This window comes from Rattus norvegicus, chromosome 5 (genome assembly GCF_021556685.1).
Source record: "Rattus norvegicus strain SHRSP/BbbUtx chromosome 5, alternate assembly SHRSP_T2T, whole genome shotgun sequence".
NCBI lineage: Eukaryota > Metazoa > Chordata > Mammalia > Rodentia > Muridae > Rattus > Rattus norvegicus.
The window spans coordinates 29,262,501-29,280,758 of NC_141538.1; the positions used below are offsets into that span (position 1 = coordinate 29,262,501).

Genomic DNA, 18,258 nt, shown 5'->3' on the forward strand with positions numbered 1-18,258 from the left:
TTCAAAGCCAGCCTGATCTACAGAGTAAGTTCCAGGACAGCCAAGACTACACAGAGAAATCCTATCTCAAAATAAAACAAAAATTAAAAATAGGCCACTAAAGTGAAGCTTTCAATTGCCCAACCCCATTTGGCTGAATGTTTATGAAAATATTCTTCCATTCATATATAAGTTATTACTTTGCAGTGTTTGCTTTTTGTTTTGGTTTAGTTTTGTTCTCTTATGGGTGAGAGAATTTGTCAGGCCTTTTCGTCTTGGAACCAGCATAAAGAAGCTTTTGTCTTGGAGCAGGCAACTCTACACTAAAGGGATGGCCATTGGTGTGGCTCCTCCCCACCCATGTGTTCCTTCCTGCCTGTTTCTGTACTGCTGGAACCCATCCACATGCTCCTCACCCTCCACCCACCTTAACACATCATAATGCTTAAAGTGAATCAGAACCGTTATCGTTTGTGTTAAAACTTTTTATCAGGCACAATGGTTAGAAGCTGTGTGAAAAGCCACAACAAATAACCCTCAGCCGAGGGTAAAATCCAGCTCCTTTCTGGCATGGAGTAACTTCACTAAAGTTTTGCCCTGAGCTAAAGGGAACCATTTATGAGTTTAGGAACAGACTACCTGCTGATTGCATGGCTTAACTTTTTATCTTTGACGAATGAAAATACTGAAATCGACTCTTAAAATGATAGCTTTACAAATAATACAGTAAGTGGCCATACTACATCTGGATATCAGAAATAGCTATAATATAAATGCTAAAAGTATGCAATTGGTTGATGTGTTCAAAATGATAAAAAATGTGTGAATGGCTTTGTGTTCTTTTAAAGACCAGTAAATACTGCAATAGTACTAAAGCAGTCCAGGATAATAAAGAGGAGAATACTTAAAGATAATACCATCTCCTAGACGATAGCTGTAATAACAGCAAATTAGTTCACTGAGTCTTTGCTAAGTCCCCAACATGGCCACTAACCCAATGAGGTGAATCGTGTTTTCTCTTCATTCACCAAATCGAGGAGGGCCTGGTAACATTGGTCTAAAAACGAGTTTGAGGCTCGACTGAGCAGGACCAGGTTTGTTTGTTTTGTTTTTTTAAGATTTATATATTTATTATACAAGTACTCTGTCACCGTCTTCAGACACACCAGAATGGGCATCAGATCTCATTACAGATGGTTGTGAGCCACCATGTGGTTGCTGGAATTTGAACTCAGGACCTCTGGAAGAACAGAGCTGAGCCATCTCTCCAGCCCAAGACCAGGTTTCAAAACTGAATGATCATCATCATCTTAGGAATTCCTCTGTCTCGAGGCAAACCTGGTCCACAGGTGATTTCCAGGACAGCCAACAGTGAAAAGAAACCCTGTCCAAAATAAACAAAAAAAGTCATCTGCCTCTTGAACTTTCTTGAATTATATGAGAAAAGAGCCTAGACAATCTGTCATCAAAACCAAGGCAGGCATCTCATGAGGGTATCTCTGTAGTCAGGTCCCAGTGGGACTGTTAATCCCGGAAGCAGAGGCAGAGGCAGACTGGTCTCTTGAGTGCTAGGCCACCAAGGTGGGAACTCAGAAACCTGAAAGTAATAATTTGAGGTAAGAACGCCCTGTAGTTGACAGATGTAGACATGAAGCCGGAGATAGAACATAACGCCTAAAAGCAGTTTGTAAGATACTGTTTTAATAGGTAAAGTATTAAAGTTCAGAGAAATTAAATCTCTTCAACTAGGTCAGTATTTCTAGACTAGTGATGATTTTGCAATGACAAGAGAAATTCTTTTGGTTATCACAGCTAGAAAAAAGTATACTATAGGCATCCAGCAGGTAGATAGGAACCCTGTAAAATAGTCTAGAAAGTCCATTAGTGCCTCCTCTCAACACAAAGAAAGGACTTCGTGTCTGACCCCAAATGTCAGTAGTTGTAAGACTGAAGAAACTGTGGGCATTACTGATACTAAATCAAATGATGGATATAGGCTACCCCAGTTGTGAGTAAGAAAGAGTGGCAGCTTCAAGGAACAATTTTATAGTGATGGGAATGGTGGTGGTGTTTGTTTGTTTAGAAGGAAGTCTTTAGCATAGTTCTAAAGCAAAGAAAAATGCCAGTGTAGACAGTGAAAGACATGAAGGGTTAAGTGTGAGAAGGGGCAGCCAAAGGGGCAAAGCCTGGAGGTAATTGTATCAACCATTCGGTACAAGGGACACATTCCTAATGTTAGGATTTCAAAGTAAATACACTTCTAAAGAATTTGAACCAAAAAAGAGAAAGTCTTCTAAAACAAACCATAAAGAGGTCCAGCGAACACCTGAAGTTGAGTAACAGTGTCCACAGCATAAAACTGTAAGAACAGTTAGAGCATGGAAGTGTGTGAACTGCCCTTTGTCTGTGTGCCTTGTACAAGCTTCGGGGTCACTCAGTGCCCACTCTTCACCTAAAAATGGAAGCAATGGAAGCCTTAGGACAGTGTTTGCCTCACACTATTTTTTTTTTCCTTTTGGAGCAGGAGACTGGGCGGTGCTAGCTGGACATTAGAACTCGGGACTTTGTCCACACTAAACAAGTACTCTACCAATGTGCTATGTCCCCAGCTCAGTGTTCTTTTAAATAAATGGTCCAGGTGGCAGTAGACCCAGTGGCTTCCCCTGAAGAGCTTGGAGTAGTTGAAATATTATGACATGTAGCAGTGGTTCTTGACTTTGGGGAGGAATTTTCTCTTTGGGGGTCATTCACTGACATGAGCTTTGGCTTGGATAGAAACAAAACAGGTTGTTTGACTTCAACCTTTATGGTATTAGAATTTATTTACAACCTATATATTTTATATTATCTATATAAGTGCTTGACATAATTTAGAAAAGTACATTCCCAGTTTTTTCTTTAGTACATTGGCCTAAATATCTTAACTGCATGATAGTAAGGTACATATGTGATTGTGTACCAATATACTATATCTGTCTCAACAAACAGCTTATTTCTGTGAGTATGGTTGAAGTCTGAAAGCATAGTATTGGCACAAGGTCTTCCGTGTCACAGAGCCTCAGACCCATGGCATGGCAAGGCTTGTTTACAAGCAGTTCATCTTTAGTTAGAGCCCACACATACAAAAACCATCAACAGCAGCTTCTCCTCCCCCTCACATTGTCTGTAATACACACCAAGTTCCCACAGTGATGTTGTGTCCCCAGCAGAGCACATAATCCATGTGATCCCAACCTCTCTGTGTGTGCCTCTCATTTCCTCATTCCCCAGTCGTCCAGCCAAGTCAGCCCCAAAGCCCTGCAGCTTGTGACACAGGTCCACACCTGAAAAATATGCTTGTGCTGTACAGTGGGTACGTCTGTTCTTAAGGTCCAGGTGGGCATTCATTATTGTGTGTGCATGTTTTCTTTCAGATCAACAGAAACATTTAAAAAGGAAGATGATCTCGACAGTCTTATTAATGAAATATTTGAGGAGCCTAACTTTGACAAAAAATCTTTTGTAAGTCACATAAATGTAAGGTGCTTCGTTCTTTAAGATACTTAGACTAGTCTTAAAAGTTAAGGAACAGTAGCCATCTGGGTATGATCCTTTGAATTCTGAGAAGTACAGGTAAAAAAATGATTTCACTTTTAAAAATTGTGGAGGGATAAAATATTAGAAACTCTGTGTGTGATTCTGTTACCTCCTCAGTGAGAGTAAGAATTTAGGAAATCTGTTATTAGAGAAGTCAGCTCACAGATCACATTGGTCACTTGGATCTCTTGGCAGTGTCTACGAAACACCTCTCTAACGGCCCACAGCGGTCAGGTTTCAGCACAGGGATGGTTTTGGCATCTGAAATACAAGGATATTAATGTGATTCCACAAACTAGTGGACTTGACTAAATCGTAAATATTTTAATGTTTTAAATGTTGATTTTAGCTTTATAAAAAGTTCAAAAAGCCACCTATACACTGCAGTCGGGGGGCAGTCATCATACTCACCCATAAACAGGGATTAATACTTTGCTATCACTTTCCTCTGGACTTTTTAAAGTAACTAATTAATTGGCATCCAAAGTAGTAGGTGTCCATGGCTTCTCATAGACCTTTTAGTTAGCCCTTCCTTCCTAGATCTCACCATCTCCTCACCCCACTGCCAAGCCCGTTTCCACCTCCAGCACTCACTTATGCTGTACTATTCTCCCCTCCCCCCCCCATTAAGACATTAGCCCACCCCGATGACTCTTTTCTCCTTCCCTGACTTGTACAGCTACTTCAAGTGACTTCTTTGTGACTCTGAGCCACATTGTCTCACTATTTAGCTCAAGATGCTCTTGAATTTGAATTAGTGACCCTCTTGTATCAACCTTCTGGGTGGGAGAATTATAGGAATATGCCATTGTGTTCAGTTGGACTTTTTAAACAAATAAAAATTGAAAATAAAATTTAAGACCTCTGCAGATCATACTACACTGCCTTCCCTCACAAATATAACCTCTATCCTTTTCATCCACACTCAGGCCTAAATGTCTTAAGTACAGTAAAATGCATATTTTAATTTGTACCAATAAACTATATCTTTGTCTTAACAAACTTATTTCTGAGGGTTTGAAGTCCTGAGTAAATGTGAATTTAGTTTGTGTTTTTCCCCCACTGCTGTATCTGATTTTGCAGCTGGAGGAGGGAGAGAGTGGGTTTATATAAAATATTTATCAGATAAAGAAAGCAATGATTTGAGTAACAGCCAGGCCCACCTTGTCTGGAGCGGCATCTGGGTATCCTGGAAGAACTGCTCCTCACTCCAACTTCCTAACCCCAGGAATCCCAGCAAATGTTCAGCGCACCAGCCTGGAGTGACTGAGCACTGCGCTTGCGTATAGTATAAAAGGCAAGCCTCTCAGATGAAAGGTTCTCATGTGCCCTTCTGAAGTCTTTACACATGCAGCAAATACTTTCCTGTTTAACATCGAATAAGAACTAAGAGAAATGATAAATGAAATATGCTTGCCTCTTAAACTTCCTCACCATGAGGTATGATGAAGGTGCGTCTGCGCACAGTTCTAAATGCCTTTTCCCTGCCTAGCTTCCTTCTGCTGGCGGTGGTCCTAGTGTGTGGCTGGTTTATGATGTTTGATACCTTACGCCAGTTAACACTTAATAAATGCCTACTAATGGTGGTGATGTTATTAGAACATACAGGAACTACTGTGTCCTTCTGACTCCGTGGCTCCATTCTCCATGGTCATATATTGCTTGATACCATTACATTTGATCAAAATCAATAATCCTGAAGTTACACAGGAGTTTATTTTTAGTTTAGATTGAGTACCATTTATGGCCTTTAAAAATGAGCTTGAGGGGTTTTTTTTCCCCTCCTCAATTAAATTTCTCCAGAATGCGGTTTTAAATAGCAGGCCGTTCACATTAAATCACTGAATCCGGGTATTAACTGAAGAAGTATAAAATAACTCTAATTGTAGCACACGTAACAGCAGTAGATCAATTTCTTAGGCTGAAAACACTGTAATTTTCAAGTTCCTCAGAGATTTCTCCTCCTTCCTGCCTTCAAAAGGTTTTGATCACTGTTTTGGGTTTCTAAAAAGGATATCACCAAATGTGTTGTTTATGTCATTTTTAAATGTTGCTATTATAAGACAGTTGCAGTTCTCTAGCCTTTGTTCTTTTATTGTTTTTGTTTGTTTCTTTGTTTAGCAAAAATTTAAATCTAAATCTTCAAGTAACACATCTGTCAGAGCTCCCATTCAAGGCCTCAGTAAAAGGTAAGCTGAGATTGCTTGGGAAATTGTACACAGAGTGGGCAAATTCCTTGAGGATAGCCTAGTAGATTCCATTACCATTTCAACAGCAGTGACATTGAAGAACAAAGCCCTGGTCGGCCTTCAGACAGGAGACCACTAGCAATATCTGCAGTATATTTAGGATCTATGACTCTTTTAGTGTAAAGGAAATTAAACAGGAGGTTATTGCTGTTGTAAATAATTTTCTGCTCTGTTTAAAAAAAGTGTGAATGGTTTCTCAAAATTGATGTTCTGTTATATGCTTTAATATTTACTTTATTCCTTACATTATTGGCACATATTTTTCTGTGACTCATTTTAACTCCTTGAGTGTTTGTGATGCAGGTTATATCCTATAGAGAGCGATCCTGTAATAAATATCTCCTCCTTGAAGTAGTTGGCTTGCTAGGAAAGCATATAATATGATCACAAGAACATAGACTCATAGAGACCAAACTAACTTCTCATGTTTCTTTTTTGTTGTTATTGTAATTTTATTTTTCTCCATCTGCCGACCATGTCTAGTTGCAGTCCTGTGTATCTCAGTGGAAGCGCCATTCCATGTGGGATTGGAACAAATACTTCACAGAGGTAGGATGTGGGAAATGGAGTGACTCCCTCACTGGGATCCTTATGATGAGAGCGGGGAGCTGTGTTGTATTAGCCAGTCTACAGGTGCTTTGTTGACTCATTTAATGCTCTCGGGAGGAACTGTTAAAGGCTGAGCTGTGCAGGTGGCAGATGCCTGTAATCCTAGCACATGGGAGGCTGGGGCTGGGTGATGGCTACAAATTCAAGACCCGGCCAGTGAGCCACACAGCAAGACCTGTATTTAGATGGGAAAACGCTGTAATGTTGGCTATGTACTCTTCATTGTATTTGATGCCCTGTCCTGAGCCCCACTGGAGGGCCTGGAAAACTTGAGCCCTCCCAGGTTTTTAGAGAGCACCAGCACAGTGTGCTTTCTTCCAGGTTGGGGAAAGAATGGCTTACATAGGTAAATGCCGCTGTATGTCGGATGCAATGCCTTTGCCTCACTGAATTGGCCAGAAAATATGAGAAACTGAAGGTCCTCATTAACCAGAGTTCTTTAGCACAGGCACTTGACTTTATTTGTTTCTAAAATGGAAACCTGTCACTTCTTGTCTCTTCCCACGCCCTTCAAGCCCCTGTTCTCTTGTTCAGTTCTTTTTAGGCAGTCTTAAGAGTCAAGATACCCTCACTGCAAACCCATTATCACTTCTTGTTTTTTAATTTTTTTATTTTACACTGTTGATTCTGTAATAGTCTATTCATACCATATCACTTCTAGTACATTCTATTATCATTTTCACAGATAGGAGAAAAGTATAAGCAAGTGTTTGTACTACCCTGCTGTTCTTGGTTCTGTTTTGGCAGAGGCCCATTTAACTATATTTTCCCATCTCTCCCCCAGTTCCTAAATACTGTTTTGTCTGTGCTCCTTTCTAAGAAGAAAGGACTACATTAAGTTACTGAATACTTAATGTAGTATTCACACCTCTGGAGAGTTGTTATAGGAAATAATAGGAGTGGGCCAAAAATGACACTGATGGGGGTTGGTGGTGCCCGCTTGGATTCTAGGACACCAGGGATGCAAAAGTGAAATTGGGAGCCTTCTGAATATAAGAACTGGAAGCAGTTGAATCCATGTCCTGGGGCCTAACTCAGCAAAGAATTGAAGATAAAAACTGATCTTAGAAGACAGCTATAGTCTTGCTGTCTGTCCTCAATGACCTGGATGAGTCCTGTTGGACTCAGTCATTTTCAGAGCTTTGACTCCTCTAAGGTAACTTCTGTCAAGTTACCAGGAACTACAGCAGCAATTTCTGCTATCCACTTCCAGCCTCTCTGAACCTCACACACATCCAGCAGAGTCACCCCACCTCAACTCCGAACTTACTACTGCCCTGCTGAAGAGCTTGGTCTTCCCCTTTCCTCTCGCTCCTTCCCCTGAGGCAGGTGCTGTCTACACAGGAACATGTACGTTTTCCTGCCTCTGATTGGTCCCTGTGCAGAGTGGCCCTCCTCCGCAGTGCATGCCCCTTTGTCTGTGTGCTTTACTCACACATTACAGATTCACTTCCTCATTCTATTCTAATGTCTTCTCTGTTGTCTGCTTGTCTTTAAATGCTTTGAATACACGTCCAGAGCCTGTGCTGGTTGATTAAAACAAAGTGCCCAGGAAGGAAGCAGGTAAAACAGTAAATGATTACAGCCGAGCCTGAGAGGGAGGAGCTTGATGACAGCATTCCTATGCCCCACACCAACCCTTAAGGACAGTTCTTCTAAAGCTTGGCTGAGTGTCCTTGCCTGTAACAGCCAGACATCCTTTTTGTGGCTATCATGAAGACTTTCACAGCAGCACAAGAAAAAAAGTCAGTTGGGCTGCAGGATGGCTTAAAATTCGGGGATTGGTGTAGAAGGGGTGCCAGGCAAGGCACTGGAGCTGTAGGTACCACAGTCTAGGAGGAAGAGAGGGAGCCATCACCTGGTGTCAATGGCTCTAAGGAAAGGATGTTAAATTTTATATAGAATATAGAATTGAAAGAAGTTGAAGAGTAAATATCCTTGGTACATGAGAAAGTTAATACCAACTTCCAGAAAGCCAGCAACGTGGCTAACGGAGTGAACGTGCATTACAGCCGAGCCTCATGACCTTCGTTGGATCCCCAGGGCCCACATGGTCAAAGGAGGGAGCCAGTTCCTGGAGCTTCTCTGACATCTACATACATACTCAGATAGATAGACAGATAAATAAATGGATGAATAAAAAGAATTACTTCTAGATATCCTGGCCTATTAGCTCATGCCTATAACCCCAGCACTTGAGAGTGTGAAGCAGGAGGCTTGCCATAAGTTTGAGGGTACCCTGAACTACATAGTAAGACCAGGCCAGCCATAGCTACATAGCAAAATCCTGTTCCTCCACTTAGCTAGCCCCAGACCAAAACAAACAAGCAAGCAAACCTCCCAGGTGATATATCCAGGGTTCAAATTGTAACTTGATTTCCTAACCCATAATGCTTTCCTGTGTGCCGGCTTCCATCCTGTGAAAAAGACGACTTACCTTCTCTCACTGCTGTAGCTGCTGCTGTGGTTTTTGTTCTGATGTGAGGTCTCATGTGGCCCAGGCTATCCTCAACTCACTCTCTAGCGAAAGGTGACTTTGAACTCCTGATGCTCCTGCCCCTGCCTCTCAAGTCCTGAGATTACAGGCATATGACACCATACCTAGCCAGCCACTATTGTTTTGGAACTGTCCAAGTATCAAGACTGTCTAACCTACTATGTAGATGTGATGGGATTTAACTAAGAACTACAGAGTCTGGTTATATGAAGTAGTATTTGGGGCATTCCCACCATAAAATGGTCAGTTCTGCTTATCAATTGGATAAATATAGAAGCATCCTCCATATTTTATAGGGGAAACATAGTTTATTCCTTATTGGAATCGATACTGTTTTATGCTAACACATACTTGACTTACAATAGCTCAGATGTGACTAACACATTTACTAATCACAACGTTTCAAGTTTAAATGTTATCACCCTTCCCTAGATTAGCAGTGTGTATTGGATGCTGGGCAGGGACAGTGAGCCACCCAGTCACAAGGCTAGCAACCAGGACTCTTGCTTTGTATTGTGATGTTTGACAGATTAGATATGTTACACGCAGTTTTAACTAAGGGGTTGGTAAGGAGTCAAGTATGTAAATACAATGGTCTTGAGAAGAGTATTCAAAGGGCCTCATACTGATTTTATGTTCCGAGCCTAAAGGAAGTCAGCTGCACTGTGCTCACTTGTCCTCTGTGTTTGGCTCCTGGATTAAGCGCCACTGTAGGGATGACAAGAACTGTTTAGAGTGTAAAGATTTAAGTCTTTTGCCCAGTTGGTGGAAAGGAGATGGAATAGTAGTAGGAACATGGTGTCATTAACAAGTGTGGTAGATCAAATTAAGGCAGCCTTTTCACATCAATCGAGTTCACTGTTAACATGTTTGTGGATTACTTGCAAGGCTGGATTATCCCATTGCCAGCATTAGTTAGGACCTAACAGAGTGGATCATAGCAGCAGAGTGATTTCTTAGCTACACGTTGGTTTTAGTTTTCTCATAGGACAGTGTTTTGTAAGAAAATATAGTAGTCCGAATAGATTTGATAAATACTAAATTTTAAATTAAATTTAAAACTACATCTAGCATAATGGTTGAGATTTTACACACAAAATATCATGAAATCTAAATTATGGTTCCCATAACAGCAATAATTCAGCCAAATTGCACATATGTATTAAGGTATTAAAGTTCTCACTCTGTTGTGAGCGTGTAATAAACTGTATAAGAGCACAAGTTATGGGCGCCTTGGGAGCCATCATGTGTATTTCCTGACTTATATTCCCAACCTGATTGAAGTGTTATGAATGCAACTGTGTGACATCCCCAGGAACTGACAACTTCAGCAGTCACTGACAGTTTAAAAGAAGATGCTTATGAAACATCATGAATGTTTAGTTATTACTGTGGTTGGTACTTTTAGAACTATTAAGCATTCACTCTCAAGGAAACCTTCAGACCAAAAGTTTCCCAATATTATTCCAGTTTTGAAGTTAGATGTCTGAAGTTTGAGATGGCCTTATGTAGTCCAGGCTGGCCTTGAACTCACTATGTAGCCAATGATGACCCTTCTGCCTCCATATTGAAAGTACTGGAATTAGAAGCATGTACCACTTTGCCTAGCCTATATTTGAATTTTGAAAGGGAAAAATTTACTAATGGGCTTGTTTTATTTTATTTGTTGCAGAAATATTACTGGAAAAAGTATATTAGTAAAATATATTGAAACAACACTATCAAAAAGAGCAAAAGCAAAATTGGAAACTGTATAAAGAGAGATTGAGTCTGAGAGGAATTGCTTGACTAAAGCACTTTGTGTTCAGTGTCTGTACTGCCTCCCTAGGCCATGGAGAGTGTCTAGTGTATTCACTTTGTTGTCCTTGTAAGTACTCCGTGCAGGCTAAAGCAGCTGACTCTGCGTTCTCTTGTCTGTATTCTCCCCCACCCCCATCTCTCCTCCCTGTGTGTGTGTCTCAACAACTCATCGACTCTTTGTGTTTATTAAATGTAGCTGTTGAAGCTATTAAATATTTCAAATAATGGAGGTCTCTGTTTCTGTCGCTGCAGCAACAGTGCATACTTCTTTTAGCCTTCATACAGTATCGCTTTTCTACAGTCACCACGTCACACACACCTCTGCTTCACAGTACCAGCAGGAGGCCTGCTTGTCGCTTCATCTCCTGAGACGGGCCCTGGGTCCTCACTCCAGCACAGCCACAGTCTTGCTCTTCATTGCATCTCTGCCATCACTGTACAAACATGGTCTTCTCCTCCCTCAGATAACCCATAGTCGTTCCTAAAGAAACCACTCAATCAGACTAGTCCGTGCTGCCCTAGTCGGAATTCCAACCCGTCTCCACCCGGGACTGCTAATCTCCTTACGCTAATCTCATATTCCATTCAAAGCCCTTTCCATCTTCTAACGTACTAACAACTTATTTACGGTGAATACTGTTTGGTTAATGTCCCTAGAACCTAAGGACTCACGAGCCATAGGGTCTCAGCAGCTCTTTCGTAATGGGCACATGAAAGCACTGATGCCAGTTATTCTGGAAACAGCAAGCGATGGTCCCACATTGAAGCAGTTTGTGGGAGAGAGCTTGATTTCAGTGTAGCATTTCACATTCTTGATCTGCCAATCCTCTCCTCATGTTATGTCCATAAATTATTTATTTTTATATGTAATATGCAGGTATTATGCAAGCCCTTTATAAGATAGATATGAAAATTAACCAGAAAACTTTTTTGTTGTTTTTTTAGTTTTGCTTCTTTTGAGACAGAATCTTACTGTGTAGCCCTGGCTGGCTCAGAACTCACTATAAAGATCAGGCTGGCTTTGAAATCACAGTGCTAAGATATTTTCCAAGTGCTGGGATTAAAGGAGTGTACTACCACATCTAACCAGAAAGCTTGAACATATAAACAGTCCTTGGGAACAAACAAGTACAGTTGATTAATCTGTATCTTTCTGTTGCTTATTCAATTATCTGGAGCATGTTGCTATATTTTCATATGTAAACAGCAATCATCTCTAATGCACAGTTCTTTCTCTCTAAGCAGAGCATGTGACCGACTGCGTTGTGTAGCCTGTGACTTCCAGATAGTGAACTACAATGACTATATGTGGGACAAGTCATGTGATTACCTGTTCTTCAGGTATGTTTCTGAGTTTTACCCTGTGGAAAATGTACCAAGGGCTTTTCATTCCTTGGATGTTTGCGTGTCTTGTTTGGTCTACTTGTCTAGTCATGGGGTCTCTGACTCTCACCCCCCTCATCTCCTTAGTCTGTTTGCTGTCAGCCTACATACGGATGTGTTTCAGAATGAGAATGCAGAAGGAGCCCCAGTGGTTTGTGTGCCCACAACCTCCTTGTTCAGACTGTTCTTTGTGTACTCATTCTCACAGCAGAGCTCTGAGGATGGTATCATCCTGCCCAGACCTTTGCATACAGACATCGTAGTCAAGACCGTCCCTCCATTACCCAGCTTCTCTTCAACCTTGTCTTCCCACAAAGGGAGGGCTCCCTTTAGCAGCATCACAGTCTTTTGTACCTCGTTCTTTTCCTGACACATCTGACCCCATTTCTCTCCCCACACCCTGCCTGTCCTTCCAAGTGTGATTCATCAAGCATCTTGCTTTCTTCGTTCATCACTCTGTTTGAAACTCACTTGTGCACTCGTGTGTATACAATACAAAATATATATACACATAGAAAAGCATAATTGCACAAGTTTCACAGTCCTGACCCCAAAAAAGGTCCAGCCACCTACTCTCAGCTTCAGCTGTTTTTTGCTCTCACAGACGGAAAATTAACTTTAAATTCCAGACTCCTTTGGGGTTTGTTGTTGCTGTTGTTTTGGGTTGGGCTGGGTTGGGTTTTGGGGGGTTGTGTTGGTTTGTGTTTTACTATTCACTCTCTCCTGGTTAATCTAACAAAATGGCTAAGCAAGTCTCATAAGTCACCAACATGGACATGAATTGAGATGTGTGTAACATCAAAACATCAGCAAGCAGGGAAGGGGGGTGGACAGTTGCAAGCACAGTTTGTAAGTGATTGACGTGGGACATGAGAAACATACAGTGTCTCAGTCTTCCAGAATGGCAGATATAGTGGTATACTCTGGAAACTGAGGCAGGACAGTGAGTTCAAGACCAGACCTTATTATAAGAGAAAAGAGACATTAGTTAGTTTACTATAGATGTATGTTAGTCTCGTTTTAGAATACAGTTTACCAAAAATAGTCATTACTAGAATTATTACACTGTTAAAACTAAATTAGTGGTTATTACATAAATCAATGAAAAATACAAGTTGAACCCTTGAGATATAAAAGAATATGCTTAAAAGACAAGAGAAAGAGTTGGGGATTTAGCTCAGTGGTGCGCAAGGCCCTGGGTTCGGTCCCCAGCTCCGAAAAAAAGAACCAAAAAAAAAAAAAAAAAAGACAAGAGAATACCAACTAAATACGGTTATCTCCACCAAGATGCAAGTTACCGATGCATCGCCTCCTGTAAGTCTTTAGCCAATCGACAGTCGTCAGCACCTCACTGGCCACTCTTAGAAACTGGGCTCAGAAGGTAAAGAGCATCCAGTTCCTGCTCTGAGAAGTGCAGTTCTGCGAGGGAGGCAGCATAGAGAACATCACACTGAACGATAGTAGAGCTAGAGAGAGAGAAGATGGATATACTTCACCTCCAGCATCCAGAAAGGCCTGGTTATTCTGAGGAAGAGTTTAGTCAGACTCATGCATGCTAGCCAAGTGTTCTGTGAACAGAGTCTCGTCACTAGCACTTCAGGGGTATTTTTACAGACACAGAGAGAGGGGAAGTCAGATGGTGGAGTGGAGTCAGGAGTAGTTTGAACAAGAGCAAGAGATGACAAGAGCTAAAGTAGTATAGAAAAGTAAAAAGGGCCCAAGAAAACCTGGGCAGTGGTGGTGCACTGTTAATCCCAGCACTCAAGGAGGTAGAGGCAGGTGGATCTCTTGAGTTCAAGGCTAGCCTGGTCTACAGAGCGATTTCCAGGATTTCCAGGACTAACACAGAGAAACAGTCTCAAAAAACCTTAGGATGTCTTAGTCTTAGGATGTCTTTCTTATTAGGCCTCTTGGTTCACAAATGGACTGTGTGAAAGCAAGAAGCTAAACAATGGATTCCAGGTACTATTGAAACTCTCTGAAGCTCCAGGAGGTCTCACAGTTGAAGGCATGAGATCGGATATTCTTACCCAAGAGGGCAGTGTGGAAGGAGCCAGCGTAGTTAGCAGTTGTTTTACAATGTTTTGGGCTTACATGGTAAAGGGAAGGATGGCTGTGTCAGGGTTGTTTGTGCAGAAGGGTCCAGAATGCTGATGGGAAGGAGTTTATGTAGGAAGAGAGGCTTCTTAATGACAGTCTTCTAAAAGTGACTGTTCTGAAGACCTGCTGATGTCACTAGTTGGAGATGACAGGCAGAACAGAGTGGGAGGCGAGGAGATTCACTTCTACCTCAGATACTCACCTGTGAGCTTCTGATGCAGCTCACTCTTTACTGGGGAAACGAGTCTGTCACTTCTCTACCCTGAACATTGCCACCTCCTCTGTGCCAGAGAGGGGGCTACGACACTTGGTAGGGTCCTGAGCGCTCACTAGGACAGTGAAGACGCAACATCTATTGGTCCCATTGCTGAAAGTAAGAGTAGTAGAGAATAGATGAAACACAAGGAACCCAGGGACTGAGTCCCCAAGGGACAGCAGGGCAGTGAGGAAATAGAAGGTTTCGCAGTCCATCACGTGTCCACCGAGCATAGCAAGCATCTGTGCTTTGTGGCGTCAGGTGTGTGCTTGTCCGGTGGATGCTGTACGGTTGCTTCAGTGTTCTTTTACAAGTCAGGAATAAGCATGAGGTAGCTTCCACAGACTCTAGCTCTTTGTAAAGGAAACATAAGCCAGATTTACTGACCACCCTGCCACTATAGCTTAATGAAATTCTTGTATTTGTCTATTAAATCATATGTTCTCCTTAAAGGGAAATAATAGCATAATTTATTTTCTAAGCTTTTAAGATAAGTGTTCCTTTAAAAAATTACTTGGAAGATACTACTGATTTATCCAGTATCTATGATTTTTATTTCTAGAATCTCTAATCAGTCAGATAGTAAATGCTAAGTTTAGCAAAATATTGAATTTAGCAGATTGAATAAAGGGGAGTATCGCCTCCTTTCATTAACTTTGTATTTCTGGGCTTGTATTTTATTCTAATAAAACCAGATTATTGTGTTCTTTCCCTAGTTCTCCAGAACCCTTGCTAGGTCATCACTGGCCAGGGCGCCACTTTCCAGAACTCGGACAGTTGCCCTGAAACTCCAGGGTTTTGTAGGCTCTCACCATCTGAATAGTGCCTGAATTTGCACACTGCAGTAGTGAATGTGATACACATTGACCACCAGGGGGCACTTTGGAAACTGCCTTCTCAAGGGACCAATAAGCAGTGGATCTCAGCCTGTTTAGCATGCACAGCATTTCACCATTTCTCTTGGGTTTGGTTTTTTCCAACAGTTTACTTTTAGCTTATCCAGTTTTATTTTCCAAAGATATGTTCACAAACTCATTGTGTAAGTTATAAAGATTATAGTTGATTTTCTCTTAGTAACTAATCTCACAGTAATTTCTGTATTCATATAATGCAAGCAAACCCAGTGGTTCTATTTTAAGATCCTTTCTTGTTCCTTCAGTTGTTTGTTACCTCATTTACACTTTAGGATGGGTGCTTTGTTGCTGATAGAATAAATCAGCAGATCACTTATACAATGAGAGTCCGAGTTCCGCTTCAAGCGACAGACTCGCTTCCCCAGTCAAGAGTGCTGTAGCCAGTGCATCAGAAGCCCCGCCTTCCCGTCCTTGTGTAGGCCTTTGTGGCACAGGTGAGTGTCTGAGGTAGGAGGGAGCCTCCTCACCTCCCATCTGTTCTCATGCCTGTCATCTCCAACTAGTGACTAGTGACATCAGCAGTTCTCAGAACACTCTCTTCTAGAAGATTGCCATTAGAAAGTCAGGGAAACACTGTCAGAAACAGACACCTCAGGAGTCCCCTGCTGCTGATATAAGCAGACCAAAGTTCTTGAGTTTTAGTTGAAGAGGCTGCAGGGAACTAAACATAATGTTTTATTTTTCTTTTGCATTATTAAACGCTAAACGCAGACATTACACTTAAACTTGTCTGTTTCACCACAGAAACAACATGCCAGAATTCCACAAACTCAAAACAAAGTTGATCGAGAAGAAGGGAGCACGGGCATATGCCTGCCAGTGTAGCTGGAGAACTGTGGAAGAGCTCACTGACCTGCAGGCAGACCATGAGCTCCGCTGGGTCTGTGGTAAACACTGAATGCAGACCATTCAGGTTCCAATAGCTGCACTGGGAAGAACACGTTCCACGCACCAAACTTGGGCACCAGTACACGGCAGTATTGTGCCCTTTGGGAAGAGGCAACAAGTTTTGTGTAACTTCACACACTTTTGAAGACCAAATGGACTGGGAAAGACATATGTACTGTGACACCTTGGCATTCTTCCTTTCGACATGGACATTTTACTTAGAAGGTTAAAATATCTGTGTTCACCAGTCTGTCTCCTTTTAAGGATTGAAACTTTGACATTTTGTGCAAATTTACAGCTTTCCCGCAGCAACTGCCATACTGACTGCTAATGCACTCCATACGGTCCTCGTGTATCATTGTCATTAAAGAGGGCAGAGGGGTCATTGTGTATGAGTGTTCATGGCTCTTCCTTTTCTGATCCATCATTATCAGAGACCATAAGGTGGACATGACAAAAAAGTAGATGACATTAGTTACTGAGGGGTTGTCAAGAGTGCAGGGAACATTGTAACCCTTTCTCACATATATCTCTTCTTGCCTCACCAACTCAACTCAGTATTGTGTGTAATAGTAATAATGATGTTCCAGTTTTAGCACATTTCCCTCCTTTGCTCATCGAAATATCAAAAGTTGTTAGTTTTCTATTAGCAAACATCTGTTTATAAAAGATTTTTGATGCAACTCAAGTCACTAAAATCTTACAAATAAGTCACTGCTAGGCTTTTCAAGTATCTTCCGCAACTCTACGTGAGCAGCGGTACGATGGCGTTCAGATGACCTGCAGACTTTCTAATAGTATCCGGTCGGTCCATTCTTTATTGAAATATAGAGAACAAATGGGTAGTCATTGGGCTCCCGTGATATCACTGAGATGGGAGGAACCGTATCATAGTAACATGCATTACCTCAGTTTATGTCCCAGCCCCATGTGTGCCTACTTCCTGAGTGCGAGTTAGTGTGGGACACAGGGCACTCTGAAAGGGTGCACATATGATCTGACTGGTTTTCTCTTAACTCCATTCTCAACACCAAGCAAAGCCTCTGATGGCTGAAGGTTTCCTCCTAGGCTCGGGGTCTCGCTCAGCAATAGCGTGTGCATTGCGTGCATGAGGCCCTCAGTTTATTCCTGTAGACAAAAGAAGACAAAGAGGCAAGCTTTTCCTGACTGTGACACATTTGTGTACTGAAAAACCTTTAATTGCAGCAAAAGAGATCTCAAAGTAGCTGATGCTTGAATTTTTGTATGTAGATAGATTTACAAGTTTTCTTTCAATAAACCTATTTACTCCTCAAAATTATGTCTCTGTGTAATTATGTAAGAAAATTAATCATTTTTGATTGACAATGTGTATTCCCAAAAAATAACAGCAGTACCATGCACATACATACTCAGAAACTCATGAAGGTTGAGTACAGCAGTGCACACACATAATCCCAGCACCAGAGAGACTGAGGAAAGAGGATTATGAGTTCAAGTGACTGACTGGAGAGAAAGACAGCCTATAGAACTTAACAGGTAGCCTAGCCATGAAGTGGCTTCTTTTTATTCCAGTATATACATTTACTGAACTAGCAATTTGAAAATAGGTTTTAGAGCTAGGCATGGTGACTCAAGCATTTGCTCTCAATGTTCAGAATGCAGTTAGTCTCTGAGCTTGAGCCCAATCTGATCTACAGAGGGGGGTGTGTAGAAAGGTATGGTATTTTTAATCTATTTTACCTCTAGAGGGACAATATGGAAAATGAGTTCATCACCTGTTCTATATAGTCCGTTTCTGTTCTCCAATGTCTGAAATGCATTTATCATGCCACCAAGGCCTGATAACCTGAGTTCAATCCACAGGACCCACATAATATAGAAAACCAGTTCCTGCAAGTTGTCCTCTGATGTCCATACAGCACTGTTTCCTGAACACAACATCCGCTGAGCACGTGCGCACACACACACACACACACATACACACACACATGCTCGCTCGCTCTCTCTCTCTCTGAATAAATGTGG

The 18,258-nt window shown here is 41.6% G+C and overlaps 1 protein-coding gene across 7 annotated transcripts in view; it reads left to right on the forward strand.

The window, feature by feature from the left end:
* Nucleotides 1-17,548, forward strand: part of Cfap418 (cilia and flagella associated protein 418) — a 20,158-nt gene extending 2,610 nt beyond the window's left edge. For 3 of the 7 annotated variants that reach the window (XR_015619794.1, XR_015619797.1, NM_001429152.1), the window contains 5 exon segments: nt 3,393-3,480; nt 5,677-5,744; nt 6,288-6,353; nt 11,953-12,051; nt 16,108-17,548. Coding sequence is in view for 3 of the 7 variants with exons in the window: in NM_001429152.1 (NP_001416081.1) it covers nt 3,393-3,480; nt 5,677-5,744; nt 6,288-6,353; nt 11,953-12,051; nt 16,108-16,261 (475 nt within the window). In the remaining 4 variants the exon portion in view is untranslated. 7 annotated transcript variants of the gene reach the window in all.
* Nucleotides 17,549-18,258: the final 710 nt, after the last annotated feature.